General features: G+C 59.9%; 9 protein-coding genes across 9 annotated transcripts; 6 read left to right on the forward strand and 3 right to left on the reverse strand.

The window, feature by feature from the left end:
* Positions 1–124: 124 nt before the first annotated feature.
* On the forward strand, positions 125–1,179 carry SPRG_09999 (hypothetical protein; the record flags this gene model as incomplete). The annotated part of the gene is made up of 6 exons (XM_012350752.1): positions 125–367; positions 424–587; positions 637–661; positions 721–867; positions 914–931; positions 979–1,179. Exons 1-6 carry the CDS (start codon positions 224–226, stop codon positions 1,177–1,179), a joined length of 699 nt encoding a protein of 232 aa, XP_012206142.1. The 5' UTR covers positions 125–223.
* Positions 1,180–1,527: 348 nt separating this feature from the next.
* On the forward strand, positions 1,528–2,986 carry SPRG_10000 (hypothetical protein; the record flags this gene model as incomplete). Its single annotated transcript, XM_012350753.1, has 6 exons — positions 1,528–1,842; positions 1,891–2,090; positions 2,137–2,284; positions 2,324–2,505; positions 2,563–2,880; positions 2,923–2,986. The coding sequence occupies 6 exons, from the start codon at positions 1,528–1,530 to the stop codon at positions 2,984–2,986; spliced, it is 1,227 nt and encodes a 408-aa protein (XP_012206143.1).
* A 486-nt stretch (positions 2,987–3,472) lies between these two features.
* SPRG_10001 (hypothetical protein) lies at positions 3,473–4,531 on the forward strand (the record flags this gene model as incomplete). Its single annotated transcript, XM_012350754.1, has 3 exons — positions 3,473–4,040; positions 4,091–4,175; positions 4,218–4,531. 3 exons carry the CDS (start codon positions 3,473–3,475, stop codon positions 4,486–4,488), a joined length of 924 nt encoding a protein of 307 aa, XP_012206144.1. The 3' UTR covers positions 4,489–4,531.
* Positions 4,532–4,795: 264 nt separating this feature from the next.
* Positions 4,796–7,828, reverse strand: SPRG_10002 (hypothetical protein). The gene is made up of 15 exons (XM_012350755.1): positions 7,778–7,828; positions 7,523–7,729; positions 7,364–7,471; positions 7,240–7,314; positions 7,054–7,191; positions 6,924–7,007; positions 6,751–6,881; positions 6,527–6,698; positions 6,212–6,476; positions 6,043–6,165; positions 5,879–5,994; positions 5,511–5,828; positions 5,362–5,460; positions 5,243–5,320; positions 4,796–5,192 (listed from the first exon to the last, which is right to left on the reverse strand). The coding sequence occupies exons 1-15, from the start codon at positions 7,799–7,801 to the stop codon at positions 4,866–4,868; spliced, it is 2,265 nt and encodes a 754-aa protein (XP_012206145.1). The 5' UTR covers positions 7,802–7,828; the 3' UTR covers positions 4,796–4,865.
* Positions 7,829–8,148: 320 nt separating this feature from the next.
* Positions 8,149–9,056, forward strand: SPRG_10003 (tRNA pseudouridine synthase A; the record flags this gene model as incomplete). Its single annotated transcript, XM_012350756.1, has 1 exon — positions 8,149–9,056. The coding sequence occupies one exon, from the start codon at positions 8,149–8,151 to the stop codon at positions 9,040–9,042; it is 894 nt and encodes a 297-aa protein (XP_012206146.1). The 3' UTR covers positions 9,043–9,056.
* Positions 9,057–9,399: 343 nt separating this feature from the next.
* SPRG_10004 (hypothetical protein) lies at positions 9,400–11,324 on the forward strand (the record flags this gene model as incomplete). Its single annotated transcript, XM_012350757.1, has 10 exons — positions 9,400–9,498; positions 9,543–9,594; positions 9,643–9,842; positions 9,882–10,085; positions 10,140–10,250; positions 10,348–10,516; positions 10,566–10,679; positions 10,712–10,826; positions 10,872–11,145; positions 11,199–11,324. The coding sequence occupies 10 exons, from the start codon at positions 9,400–9,402 to the stop codon at positions 11,322–11,324; spliced, it is 1,464 nt and encodes a 487-aa protein (XP_012206147.1).
* A 12-nt stretch (positions 11,325–11,336) lies between these two features.
* On the reverse strand, positions 11,337–12,772 carry SPRG_10005 (hypothetical protein). Its single transcript, XM_012350758.1, has one exon. The coding sequence runs from the start codon at positions 12,722–12,724 to the stop codon at positions 11,390–11,392; it is 1,335 nt and encodes a 444-aa protein (XP_012206148.1). The 5' UTR covers positions 12,725–12,772; the 3' UTR covers positions 11,337–11,389.
* A 17-nt stretch (positions 12,773–12,789) lies between these two features.
* On the reverse strand, positions 12,790–13,416 carry SPRG_10006 (hypothetical protein). Its single transcript, XM_012350759.1, has 5 exons — positions 13,379–13,416; positions 13,284–13,328; positions 13,095–13,236; positions 12,929–13,038; positions 12,790–12,884 (listed from the first exon to the last, which is right to left on the reverse strand). Exons 1-5 carry the CDS (start codon positions 13,406–13,408, stop codon positions 12,819–12,821), a joined length of 393 nt encoding a protein of 130 aa, XP_012206149.1. The 5' UTR covers positions 13,409–13,416; the 3' UTR covers positions 12,790–12,818.
* A 158-nt stretch (positions 13,417–13,574) lies between these two features.
* On the forward strand, positions 13,575–14,192 carry SPRG_10007 (hypothetical protein). Its single transcript, XM_012350760.1, has 2 exons — positions 13,575–13,795; positions 13,846–14,192. The coding sequence occupies exons 1-2, from the start codon at positions 13,603–13,605 to the stop codon at positions 14,139–14,141; spliced, it is 489 nt and encodes a 162-aa protein (XP_012206150.1). The 5' UTR covers positions 13,575–13,602; the 3' UTR covers positions 14,142–14,192.
* The last annotated feature ends 12 nt before the right edge of the window (positions 14,193–14,204 follow it).

The following is a 14,204-nucleotide window of genomic DNA, read 5'->3' on the forward strand; positions in this document are numbered from 1 at the left end:
CCAACGAGAGCCTCAACAACAAGGGCCAGTGGGACCTCCTCGACGCCACCTGGCGTCGCGCGTCTACTTTGTCGGCAACCGCCCGACGCTCGCGGACGCGACGCTCTTCTACGTCATCTACAAGGCCTTTGTCAAGTCGCACGGCGCGGTCTCCAAGCACGTCAACCTCCGCCGTTGGTTCAACCAGCTCCAGCACACGGTCGGCATCCGCGGCTTTGAGACGATGCCCATCATTGACGTCGCCGTGCACCAGCACTTGCTCATGGTCCACACGACGACGACGACCGCCGACAAGAAGGCACCGGCTGCCGCTGCTGACAAGACGGCGCCGGTGGCTGATAAGGCTGCTCCCGCCAACAAGGCCAAGGTACTTTGCCCCATTGCACGATTCTATATCATGCGTGACCGCCTTCGACTGCCTAGCCGGACGCCAAGACGGAGGGCAAGGCCAAGAAGGACGAAAAGCCCAAGAAGGAAAAGAAGGCGGCGGCGCCTGCACCGGTCGCCGACGCGCAGCCCGACATTACCAAGCTCGACATCCGCGTCGGCAAGATCGTCAAGGTCTGGAAGCACGAGACGGCAGACAAGTACGCTCCTTCCACACCCCTCCTCCTTCGCCTCATCCTGGAACGATAGGCTCTACTGCGAAGAGATCGACGTCGTACGTCATCTCTTACGTGCTCGTGACAACGACTAATTGTCTCTTCTTGTGTCGATCAGGGCGAGGACGCGCCGCGCCAGATTGCCAGCGGCCTCGTCAAGCACTACTCGCTCGAGCAAATGGAAGGTCGCATGTGCCTCGTCATGTGCAACCTCAAGCCGCGAGCGCTCGTCGGCTTCAAGTCGCACGGCATGGTGCTCTGCGCCGTCAAGACGGACGCCGGATGGGCACGGAAAAGGTGGCGTTGTCGAGCCGCCGGCCGCCGCCAAGGTACGCCGTACTATGTTCCATCTGTGCGTTCACGCAACTTGATGTAGCCCGGTGAGCGCATCGTGTACGAAGGCTTGACGGGCGAGCCGTTGAGCCCGGCACAGGTCGAGAAGCAAAAGGTGCTCGTCGCCGCCGGCGAGGGCCTTAAGTCGGACGCCCACGGCATTGCAATGTGGAAGGACCACAAGTTTATGACGAGCGCCGGGCCGTGCTCGTCGCCGAGCATCACCAACGGCATCTTGAGATAAGCTCGTCGTGCCCGCTTGTGCGCCGCGTAGCGAGGTCCCATTTTGAAGCACATAATGTACGCACGCCAAGAGTGCTTGCAACAATCGACGCATGCTTGGAGGCTACAACTGTCGTTGTGTTGAGCGGTCGACAGTACCCATCACAGGTCTTGAACCGCGTTCCAGGTGCGCGTAGTATTAGCAGCGTCCAATGCGGTCGAGTATGGGTCCAACCATGGAGCACGAAGAGACGGTCCGCGCTTGATACATGCAGGTGCCATGGGCTCTGCCATGACGGCGGCAGCAGCGGCCATGGGGCGCTGACGATGCATCAATGTGGCGTTTGGAGTGCTGTTTCTTTTTGAACCAATGGCATCGCGCCAAATGGAACTCGGCGGCGTATATTTGACCAATCAACGCACAGTTTGCAATCCAAGTCCCCGACGTCACTTGTGGAAGCCGACGAGCGATGGCGCAACCGGGTACGCGCGCCGACCTTGGCATAGCACCGCACCGACCTCGCTGCGTGTAGTTCCCTTCCGCAACCCGAGCGCGCCGTACCAGCCGCGCCGCGCGGGCTTCAACCCCCAGTACCCAGCGCCAGCGGCGAACGACTTTTTCGACGGATCCGCCCACACGGGCAGCGACAATGGCAGTGGCAATGGGTACCCCGACCAGCGCCAGGTGACGCGTCGTGGCTAACATGCGTGGACTGACGGCGTCGCTCCGTAGGCGTACAACCGCGGCCACGTCACGCCACAGGAGCCCATGTACGGCCAGTCCCAAGGCATGATGGGCCAGCCGCAAGGCATGATGGGCCAGCCACACGGTATGATGGGCCAGCCGCACGGTATGATGGGCCAGAGCGCGCCGCCAATGGGCGCGTTCTTGGGCCAGGCCATGGGCAGCAGCAGCCCCGAAGAACTTCTCAAGTACGTATACCGCCTTGCATGTCCATGGACGACTCATGCGATGTAGCAACCCGATGGCCGGCTACATGATGTCGCAGGGCGTGGGCTTTATGGAAAACAAGATCTCGTCGTTCGTACCGGGCGCGAAAGGAGCGTTTGGCTCGGTCAAGTACTACTTTACCGTCAACAACTTGTATGTGGTCACGCGCCTCAAGGTCTTATCCGTGGCATCGCTCCTGCCGTCGCGTTCCTAGATGCTGCTTGTGCCCTATCTGCACAGCAACTGGCGCCGCCGCACCGAGCCTGGCGAAGCCAACGGCGAGATCATGTACAAGCCGCCGTCCGAAGATGTGAACGCGCCGGATCTGTACATCCCGCTCATGAGCTTTGCCACGTACATTCTTCTCGTCGGCTTCATCAAGGGCACGTCGGGCCAGTACGTACTACCTACCTCGCTCTCGTATGTCCTACCTGGTATTGAGAATGGCGCTAGGTTCAACCCCGACGTCATTGGCGACGTGGGCATGTATTGCGTCATGCTGCAGTGCCTCGAGATTGCGGTCATGAAGGCGTGCTTGCACGTGCTCAACAGCAGCGTCTCGTTCCTCGACCTCGTCTCGTTCACAGGCTACAAGTACGCGCCGCTCGTGCTCAACACGGTCGTGCGCATGCTATTGGGGTCCATGGCGTACTACATGGCGCTCATCTACACGGGCTTGACGACGACCTATTTCATGCTGCAGTGCCTCAAAGGCTCGGTGCCCGAGCCTAACTACGAGTCGCGGCGCTTCCGCACGTACATGCTCCTCGGGTACGTCGATCCATCGTCTCTTGTGCTCAAGCGATGTTTTAGGTTGTCGGCGGCCCAAATGCTGCTCATTTGGTGGAACTCGTACACGGGCGAGATCCAGGCGTAATGGCTTCTGTCGCCCCGTAACACGACGATTGCATGGTTCCGTTGCATGGTGTGCCTGGGTGTGCGGCGAATATGGCGGGTCCCGTGCTTGATTAGCTAAGCGCGCGATGAGCGGCCGGGAGCGTCAACATTGAACCCTACCCCTGCAACTGGTCTCGCTGCGATCGCCATGCCCTCTTGATATTAATACCTTTGGAACACGAAGAGGTGATCGATGCGGCGCAGTCGCTCCTGCCGTCTACTGCGTCAACGCCTGCGATCCAGTCGCCTCCTCGACGTCGACACGACTGCGGTGGCGACGGTGTGTTGATGCATCCAAGATACCGCGTCGTGTGATTGGTGGATGCGTGAGCCAATCCGTGCGGTCCATTATAAAAACACCCTTGGCATACAAATATCAAGGCATCCAGTCGACGGTAGCAAGTCAAAATAAAAACAGGTCAGGTACAATCCATGCCATTCACCGCAAACCGGATTTGACGAGGCCATGGCGATCCCGACCGTGTACGTGGCATCGCTCAGCGCCTTTGTCGCGGGCGTCGCCATCAGCTTGCAGCGCTACGAGCTGCCATTTGCCATACTGCTTGGCCTTCTTGCTGCGTACGTCCCGAGCTTCTTTGCCCCGACGCAGTTCTCGCAACGGGGTGCATATTGGCCATGGTTTGCGACGCTGCCGCTCTGGAAGGCGCGCGCGCCGGTGCCCACGACGCTGCACTTTGAGTCGCCGCTCTCGAAAGAGACCCAGTACCTCTTTTCGTCGCACCCGCACGGGCCCACGTCGTGGCACCACGGCGTCATGCTCACGGGCGCGTCGACGCCGGCGTTCCACGACGTCATTCCCGGCGATCGCCGCCGCCACCTCGGCGCGTCGATCGTGTTTCGCATCCCTCTCTACCGCGAGCTGCTGCTGTGGCTCGGTGTCGTCGATGCCAGTCGGTCTGTCGCGCATCGCGTCTTGTCGTCGGGCAAGAGCCTCGTGATCCTCGTCGGTGGCATCCAAGAGCAAATGCTCGCCGAGTATCAAAAGCACCACGTGTTTCTTCGGTCGCGCAAAGGTACAGTGTGACTTCTTCTGTGTACAATAATGTCATATAAACATGCGTAGGCTTTGTCAAGCTCGCGATCCAGCACGGCGCGGCCATCGTGCCCGTGTACGCCTTTGGCGAGAACGACCTCTTCCGCCCGTCCACGTACGAATCCCTTCATTGCTGCTGCGAAGCGAGATTGCGTAGGTTTCTGCTGCCGCTGCGGCAATGGATTGCCCGCAAATTCCTGATCGCGATCCCGCTCTACGTTGGCCCGACTTGGTGGAACCCACTCAAACCGTTCCCGGTCGAGATCCACCAAGTGTACGGCAACCCGATCCAAACGACCAAGTGCGACAGCCCGTCCAGCGACGACGTCGATCGCGTCCATGGCCTCTTCCTCGCCGAGCTCCAGCGCATCTTTGACACGCACAAGGCGGCGTACGCGACGCCGGACGCCAAACTCGAAATCTTATAAGTCGACGATTGACGGAAGACTGCAACCAAGACCGATTCCCTGCACTACTTGCGTCGCTTCCCAACAGGATGCCAGGACGAGGATGCTTTGGCCCGTGGACGGCTCCAAATACCGCCGAGAAAACAGTCTTCGCCACCACTAGGGTTAGGGTCGTTGCGACCAACATTCGACGCAGGGTACATCTGAGGCGGCGACACCGCCGAGACACGAGTCGGCAGTAGTTGGAAGCGTGCCATGGGAATGCAGTGCCATAAACGAGGTCGTCGTCGTGTGCATATGGTGATGTAGAAGCGTGATGCCAAGCTATACAGTGTGCAAGGCGTACATACGAGTCGTTCTATTGAACAGGGCGAGAAAGACGGTCGGGCGTCGATCGACTAGGCCACGTAGACGTAGACGGCGGCGCTGCGCGACGCGCCGGTGGACGTGAGGCGAACGTACTCTTTCTCCACGAGCAGGTCCAGATTGGTTTGCACGAAGTCGGTCGACGGCACGAATTGGTTGACGAGCATCGCCGTCACCTCCGCGTGGAGCTGCCCGAATGAGCACTCGCGCCGCGCCTTCATCACGCGAACGAGCGCGGCCTGGAGTGCCATCTTGCGGTCTTCCGTGACTTCGCGGGGCGGCCCACTGGACGACGATGGCGACGAGGCCGACGACGACGACGACGCTGGCGGCTCGAGCACCGACTGCACCGGCATGGCCTAATACCCCGACACCATTACAGCTTCGCGTCTCTTTCATCGGACGGCACCTTGATGCGCGACCGCTTGTGCGCAAACGACTCGTTGAGCGTGTACAGGGCGCCATCGACCGACGCGAGCAGCTTCATCTAGAGAGCAGGTCAGCTTCCATCAGAGCAAACCCAATGACCTTGACGAACGGATGCAGCTGCTGGTGCACGGCGTCGAGGCTCGGCACGCGCGTGGCGTCGCGCAGGTCGGTCGCCCGCCACGACGACCGGTCGTTGAACTAGAACGTCGATTGAATCAGACGGCGAAAGATTGTGGTGGGCGGCGCACGAGCATCAGAAGGATCATTTGGTACAGACTCGCGTGGATCTCATAGAGCCGGCCACCGAGGCTCAGTCGGAGAAGCCCGTGCGAGAGGTGGTGGACCCAGTGCAGGCGCCGGCCCGAGCTCTGGCCGACGTAAAAGGTCGTAAAGAGGTCCACTTGATACTGGCACACGACGGGGAGCTGCAGCGTCGAGGCTGTCGACGGCGTCGGGATCGGCCACACCCCCGCGGTGAGCACGTCAAAGCCAAAGGCGACCAGGTAGTTGGGTTCGTTCATGCCATGGTGGTCATGGCGCCATTGCCGATATGCGTTCGTTGTCGTCTGCAGCGTCGTCGTTCCATTTGTACATATCCATGTTTCAAGACTCGTACCGAGCTCAGGAGCTTGTCGGCAAACATCTTTTGGAGCTTGGACACGAAATCACAGCCGCAGATATCCCGCAGCTTTTGCACCAGAAGCACTTCGAATTCGTGGGCCATGGACGTGCCTACGGTCTTTTGAGACGACAGAAGACGCTTCTCGTGGTGTCGCCAACCATGGATGAGCCGCTGGGAAAGCAGCTTGGCGTAAAACGTTTTGAAGATGTCCTTGTCGTCCAAGAGGCAAAAGACGACGCCGATCTGGTCAATCTTGACCTCGATCTCGTTGTCGTTGAGCCCTACGCGTTGTTGTTCCATATATAGAATATCAATGTATCAAGAAACCAGGTTTGGTCATGAGTACGTGGGTGTACTTGGCGAGGAGCTCGGGCAGGCGCGGGTGGGCGTTGGCAAAGGCCCGACAGGCTTGGTCCAGCGCCGTGCGCATGAGCGCGTGGAAGCCAAAGGCGTCGCGGATGAGGTCGACAAACTGCTCGCGCACGCGTACGAGTGCTTCAATGTACAGCTGCGGGTTGCGCAGCGTCTCGTCCATCGGGAGCTGCTTCACGACGCCGAGGCCTGTTTTCTCAATGAACTTTTTAAGATTCGTCTACCGAGATCCGAATTGAGTTTCAGATCGGATAGAGAGACCATGCGTACCTTGAACAACATGAGCGCGTGCTCGTTCGGCAGCTCGGAAAAGAGGGTAAAGAGACGCCGGAGGTCCGACGTCTGGTTGGCGGCCAGGAACGCGTCCACGTGTTCGCAAAGGCGATCCGCGTGCTCTTCGACGAGGACGCGGCAACACGTTTGTCGCGCCTGCTTGACCGTGCTATCCATATATGCGCATGCTCGATATGGGTCGACGTGGGTGCGCAGCGTACATGCGGTGCATTTTGCCGTCGCAGCGGCGTTCTTCTTGCTTGCAGAGAGCTTCGACGTGAGCGAGGTACTCGGCGATCGAGAGCCGCGAAAGGAGGTCTTGGGCGACGCCGGCGTAGTACACTTCCGTGTCCTACTTGCCGGCTTGAGTATCCTTGCGTTGCAGGACGAGTACCATGAGAAAGACCGACTCGACTTCGAGGCGGTAGAGCTTCAGCGGGTCTTGCTTGTTGAGCCCGAGCACGAGGTAGATCTGCACCTGTGTACTGACGTTCTGGTCCAACGATCAAGATGCGCACCTGCACCGTCGTCGCAACGAGGTCGCCGTGCTCGAAGAACGCGTCGCCCGCCTCACGCGCCATGCGAAAGATATGCACGAGTGCATTCACAACGCGGTGCTTGAGCGCGCTGTGTGCAATGTCGCGCCAAATGCGCAGCGCGAGCTAGCCCTGGTCTTGAGCGTTCACTGCGATTTGTGACGAGTGCTATACCTCGGGCACGGGGTACACGCCTGGAATCGGTGCTTGGCCGTACTCGGAGTGGGCGTATCGAATCCAATACCGGTTCTAGATTTGCGTCGAATGAGGACATCAAACGACGCAAATGGCGACGCACCAAGTAAGCGAAGAGCTCCGAGACGTAGTTGCTGCCAGTCGAGTAGACGTTAAAGTGCGAGCAGTAGAGGGCGAGGAACTCAGCGTCGCCCGGCTCGGCTGTCAAGAGCTACGCCCGCCAGATCCGAGACTCGAAGATGCGACAATGGTGTCGACGTACCTCGACGATCTCGGTAACGCGGCGCACGAGGATTTCGCGCAGCTGGAAGAAGAGCGCCTCGGCTTGCGGCGCGCCCGGGTTGGTGCAGATGCTGTACACGCCGTGGTAGACGCCCTGCCACTTTTCGTTCGAGAACGGAGCGTGCGAGCCGTTGACGAGGACCTCCACGGACGGCTCGATCTCGTTCCAGACCATATCAAAGTCCACCTAGTCGGCCATGAGGCTCGGCGTATGCGCGCGGGACGGCCAACGCACCGGCTTGGACTTGAGCAGCGACATCGCCGTACCTGCGTCCTATCTTCTTCAGCTGTGGAATGTTTTTGGATCCACCCTCTGATTTCTGATACCTTCGAGTATTCACTTATAGAGGTATACGGAAGGGATATAGTGTACGTCGACTCCACTAACAAGAACGGTGCCCATGTCGATGCAAGGCATCCGATGACGATGAGGCTACCGCAACCTTTAGTGCTGCAAGATGACAATGGCAGTAGACCTATCCTCCTTCCTGCGTTCCACGAGGGTTGTCAATTGTATAGAATACACACCAATAGCGTGTATCCATAAATAGTGTACATACTATGCATATAGTGTACTAACGAAATCGGATTGATTCGCGTGGACGCATGCTGCAGCGGTACAAGCTCACGGTCGAGTACCTCGGCAGCGCGTACCGTGGCTTCCAAGCGCAGCCCGAAGCCTGCGGGCCCACAGTACAGGCCGAGCTCGAGAAGGCGCTGGCGCTGCTCATGGGGTCACAAGACCGCCTCTCCCGCGTCGTTGTCTCGAGCCGCACCGACGCCGGCGTCCACGCGGTGGCCAACACGGCGCACGTTGACCTGCAACGCGCCGTGCCGCACCCGCCGCAGGTCGTACGCAATGCCATGAACGCGTTCTTGCGCCAGCGCCACCAGGCGATTGTGGTCCGCGACGTTGAAGTTGTAGCCAACGACTTTCACTCGCGCTTTGAAGCGATCGGTCGCGAGTACATTTACCAGATCCACATGCCCAAGGCCGAGTTCCGGCATGCGCTGCCAGGCCGCCTGCCCTCCGCGCTCTTCACGCGCGACCTCTCATGGCACGTCGAGCGGCCGCTGGACACTGCGGCCATGGCGGCCGCCTGTACCCACTTTCTTGGCGAGCACGACTTTACGAGCTTCCGCGGCGCCAAGTGCCAAGCGCCGTCGCCGATCCGAACGCTCACGACGCTCGACCTTGAGACGCTCGCTTCACACCGCGCGGACGAGCTCAACGAAGACGATGCGACCACGCTCTTGCACGTCAAGGCCGCGGCCCCGTCCTTTCTGTACCACATGGTGCGCAACATCGTCGGCGCGCTCGTCGACGTGGGCATGCACAAGCTGCAGCCGGAGGACATTCCACGTATCTTGGCCGCCAAAGACCGGTCGGCCGCGCCGGCGATGGCACCCGCCCACGGCCTGTACCTGCGGCGGGTGCTGTGCAAGCCGCCTCCTTTGACGACGCACAGCACAGCACCGGTGGTTAAGGACGGTGAATAGAGATAGAGACCGTGTATCGTCGTGTCTTATTAGTAGCACTGCAGAGACACTCGGAGGCTGACCTGCCAGAGTGGTGCACGCTGTGCCGAGTACTGTGCGCAGAGTAGCCAGCTAAAAACACCCAATTTTACGTGCTCCGTAAGGAATTCGCCGGTGCAGCGACCGCGCCGCATCACAAGCTAGCGCGTCACCAAATGTGAAGCCCGAAAGTAGATAGTTAACCAAGGTGGCGGGTCAAGACTTGCTATTGCTCCATTGGGGCAGCCGACGTGGCGCCACTTGAGGGATGTTGGAATAGACTACCGCGGCAGATCTTCCGGATACGGAAATGCGAGTATCCGGGGGCCCATTTCTGGGATGACGTCGTCGAGTGCGCTCGGCGCGACTGCGGTCGTCGGCGCTTCGTACGCAGCGATCGCGTACCTCTTCCACGTGCATGCGCCGCAAGCCTACATGGTGCTTCCGCATGCTATCGTTCGCTGCTAAGCGCATGCGCCTAGGACGAGATCTTCCACGTGCCCCAGACGCAGCAGTACTGCCAGGGCCATTGGGGTACGATCATGGTTTGGCCGCCTACCGCGCCTCTTATGCATGGGCTAGACACATGGGACCCGAAGATCACGACCTTTCCCGGGCTCTACGTGGCAGGCGTCGCGTTTGCCAACGTCGTGCACGTGCTGCAGACGTTCTCGGTCTCGGTGCGCATTGCGTACTGCTCGACGACGGTGCTGCGCGTCGTGAACCTGCTCTTTGGAATCGGCAACGTCTACCTCATTGTGCTTTTGCGCCAAATGAAAGAGGTACGTGCTCTCGATGACGACGTCTGCAGATCCTCGTAGTACACGGCGCACGAGCGAACGCACGCGACCGCGCACGGCCTCATGATTGCGCTCTTCCCGATCAACGTCTTCTTCAGCTTTCTCTACTACACGGACGTGGCCGGGCTCTTCTTCGTGCTCCTCATGTACCTCCTCTCGCGCGTGAGCCAGCGCCAGCGCCTTCGCGCCGGGAGCTGCACGACGACGTACTTGGCCAGCGTGCTCGTACGACACTCTGTCGCTTGCGGGTGTATAGTGACGGAGGCGTGATGCTAATAGTGCGGGTACCTCGCAGTTGCGATGCGCCAAACCAACGTTCTCTGGGTGCTCTTCGTCCTGGGCACGGCCATCGTGCAGGACATTGAGACGACGCACGAAACGCACCTGTACGTGAAGAAGGCTCTGCATCTCTCTGTCTACCCCGGGCCTCCACGTAGGTATGCCTGTCCGAGCGGCGCCGAGCCGACCTCCCAGTACATCGTGCTAGGATGATGGCGCAGGCGCAACGTCCTCTTGTAGCCTTGGCATCGTGCTCCTCAAGTTCTTGACGTTCCTTCTCAAAGACTCGGTGGTGCTCGTCAAGCGCTACTGGCCGACCATCTCGATCCTTGCGGCGTTTGGCGCGTTTCTGGCTGTGAACGGCGCCATCACCGTTGGTACATACCCGACACTCACGTCGCCAACGCACAAGAATGGCACATGTAGGCGACACGGCCAACCACGTTGCCGGCTTGCATGTTGCGCAGCTCTTGTACTTTATGACGCTGGCCACCATGGGCTTTGGCCTCGTCTGTCCATCCATCCAACGAGTCGCCGCTGGTCGCAGGACTGCATCGACTGCTCCGTGCTAGTGCGTCTCGAAACCTTCTTCCGCGATGTGGCCCACGTGTTGACGTCGAGTCTTGGCTCGTGTCTGACATCGATCGCCGTCGTGGTCGCACTCGTTTTGGCGATTGACCGCTTTAGGTACGAGGCCTCGACGCTGTCTGCACTCGACGAATTGGCGCGTAGCCTGACGCACCCGTTCTTGCTCGCCGACAACCGCCACTACACCTTTTACATTTGGCAGCGCTTTTATCTCAAGCACGCGCTCGCCAAGTTTGTGCCGCTTCCGGTGTACATGTATGCGGCCTGGTTTCTCTGGAAGGAGCTCCGCAAGGCGACGACGCTGCTGTGGCTCGTTGTCTTTGGCCTCGCGACCGCCCTTGCCCTCGTGCCGTCGCCGCTCGTCGAGCCGCGGTACTTTCTCGTACCCTTCACGCTCCTCCACCTGCATTCGCCCAAGGTAGTACCTTGCCGTCGTCGTCTGGTGTCAACGGTGCATTGATTGTCGTGTAGCAACCGCTCCTTCCCGTGCTGTTGACGTCGGCGGTCTTTCTGGCCATCAACGCGGCAACGATCTACGTGTTTCTCTTCCGTCCGTTCACGTGGGTCGACGGCTCGGTCGCGCGCTTCATGTGGTAGAGAAGGGCACAATTGAGATAGGATTTTAAGCATAGTGTCTTATCAAATTACAGGCACGCCTCCGCTTACTCGGGCCGGCTCGCATACCGCTTCTGGAGCATCGCCATCTCGGCTGGGTCGTTCCGGACCACGTCAAAGCCAAAGGTCGACGGACCGTCGCGGTCTTGGAGAAACCCGTCGATCGCAATCGCCCGCGCGAGGATGCTGCCGGTGGTGCCGTGCTTCTTGCCCCGGAGGCAGATCTCGGCCTGGAGCGACTTGGCCGCGTGTGCAAATGTGCGGAAGACCTTGCGAATGTCAAACGAGTTGGCGGCCACGTCGTGGCTCGGGTCGTGCGGGTTCTCGACGCAGAGCAAGAACGGCCGGCCGGCGTCGCGCCAGTCGCGCTCTTCCTTCATAAAGTACGACCCGCCGTTGCGGACGCTGAGCCCAACGTTGGACGGGTTGAGCGACGAGCCGTAGAGCTCAAAGAACTCGACAAGGAGCACGCCGAGGTTGAGGTGGTCCGCGCTCTTTGTGTGGTTGCGCGCATACTGCTGGAGAAAGCTCACGACGAGGAGCTGGAGCAGGAACGAGCCAATGCCACCCTTGAACGTCTCGTTGAGGCCGCGCTGCAGAAGAAAGTACTTGAGCACAATCACGAGCGGCCGGAACGACGGGTACTTGCGCATGTACATCATGACGAGGTCGGCGGTTGAAAGCCCTGACGTCGTCGTGAACGAGAAATCCATGTGCACGTTCGTCTTGGCGTGGACGATCTTGACGATCGGGATGCGCGCCGAGTCGATGACCTCGATGAAGCTCACGACGCCAAGGTCCTCGAGGCGCTGCGCGAGCGTCCACAACGCTTGCTTGCCCTTCGGTGCATCGTGCACGATCAAGTCGATATCGCTCGTGGGAAGGTACATCTCGGTCACGTGCGACCCAAAGGCTTCGATGGTCGCGCCGTCCCAGAGGTCGGCGATGACGGTTCGAATGTCTTCGATGGCCTCCTTGCGCAGTGCAATTTCGTCTTGGGTCGGGCTTAAGAACGCGACAAAGTCGAGGATCTCTTCGTGGAGCTGCAGAAAGATGTTCTTGTTGGTGTACTTGGTGCGCCCGCGCATCCACGGCGCCTGGGTCACAGTCTCGTTCGCCGTTGCCGCCGACGCCTTGACCGGCGAGTCGCGGAGCGAGATGTACGTGCTATCGTCAAGGGCCTCGTCTTCCTCGCTCTCCATGTCAGAGGCTTCGTGCACGGTCAATGGCTCGGGCGTCGCCGCGACCTTGTGGAAGCGCTTCGCCGGCTTGGGCTGGCGGCGCAGCTTGTCGAGCTTCTCCTTCTTCTTGGCCTTCTCGACGAAGTGCTGCTTCTTGGCCTTGACCACCTCCGCGGCCGCGGCCGCCTTCTTCCGCCCCATGCTGCCTGCCAACGAATCGAGCTATTCTTATACACAGCACGAGTATCCGTAATTTGTCTCTTTTATCCGGATTTCGTGGCAGAGCCGCGGGCTTTCATCGGTGGGTCGAACGGAGCGAGCCCGACGCCGACCGCGGTAGCAGTGCAAATGGCCGATTGGACTAGTCATTACGAATTCATCCATGGACGACGGTGAAGCGAGTACCTTGTAGACGCCTTTGGTGTTACTGGCCTTGAGCTTCAACGCGGCCTCCACCTCCTGCAGCTGCGCCTCAATGTCGAGCTTCCGCGCCTCCAGCTCGTGGATCGACGCCACTAAACCCATGGACATCAATACAAATCTAGGATCAGGCAGCTGTATCGGCGCATGCCCGTGGAAAGGGAGCTCCGCGAGATCGACGAGGACGTCGTGCGCTTGGACACGGACGAGCTGCTGCTAGCGCTCGAGCGGAGCGACTGCACCGACTTGATCGACGACGCCGACGAGCGTCGCGACGAGGCGATCGAGACGGTCTACGAGGCGATGACCACTGCTTACTAGGCCGGAGTTAATACTGTACATCGTCTTCGGGCGCTGGCTTCAAGTCGCGCGTGCGCTGGGTGTCCTACACAGAGCACGCTGGTCGCACGCTCTACGGTCATCAGCATGTCGTACAACTGCGCCGCGGGCTGGGGTCGTCGGCATGGTGGTCGAAATGGTGGCAAAATGGCCTTTCCCGCTAAAAATAGAAGCGTTTTCCGCGCATGTGATTGGGCGACAATAAAAATGGCATCTATTTTTTAAAAGGGTACCACCCCCTCTCCAAAAGCAGGGAGGGGGGCCCTGAAAGGAGTGGCCGCGGATTGGATCCAGTCAAACAGGAGCGAGCTTGCAAGACGATGCTGCCCGCGTTCAAGAAGTCGGATGGGAAGCCCCGGGTCGTCCAGGTGTTTGAGTGCCCCGTGACCGACGTCCGCCGACCGCGCCACGACGATGGCCGCCCGCGCAAGGCCGGCGCGAACGAGCCGCTGAGCCGCGCCGAAGAGGTCGCCAAGCAGTTCCGCGAGACCTTGGACTCGGTCAAGTCCTTTGGTGCGCTATTTGCATCCATTCATCCATGCTTGATAATCCTGCTGCTGTAGGCGCGACGCATGCAACGGGCAAGGAGCGCAAGAAGCTCGAGATCGAGCGCATCGTGGCGCTCGGCGGGAAGGCGCCCAAGGAGCAGAAGCGGCCGTACAACCAGCTCATGGCGATGCGCAAGGCGGCCAAGAAGCGCGAAGAGAAGCATGAAGAGCTCGTCAAGGCGTCGGGCATCGTCACGGGCAAGAAGAAGACGACCGCCAAGGTGCCCAAGAAGCGCGGCGACGCTGGCACGATGGCGACCCAAGGCCGGTTCAAGAACGGTGTCCTCTTCGTCGCCAAGCACGACCGATAAACCCCTCGACCATGATACTGTACCTACTATAATAGACGCCTTTGGATTCCTATTTATGTACAA

This window comes from Saprolegnia parasitica (genome assembly GCF_000151545.1).
Source record: "Saprolegnia parasitica CBS 223.65 unplaced genomic scaffold supercont2.69, whole genome shotgun sequence".
Lineage (NCBI taxonomy): Eukaryota > Oomycota > Saprolegniomycetes > Saprolegniales > Saprolegniaceae > Saprolegnia > Saprolegnia parasitica.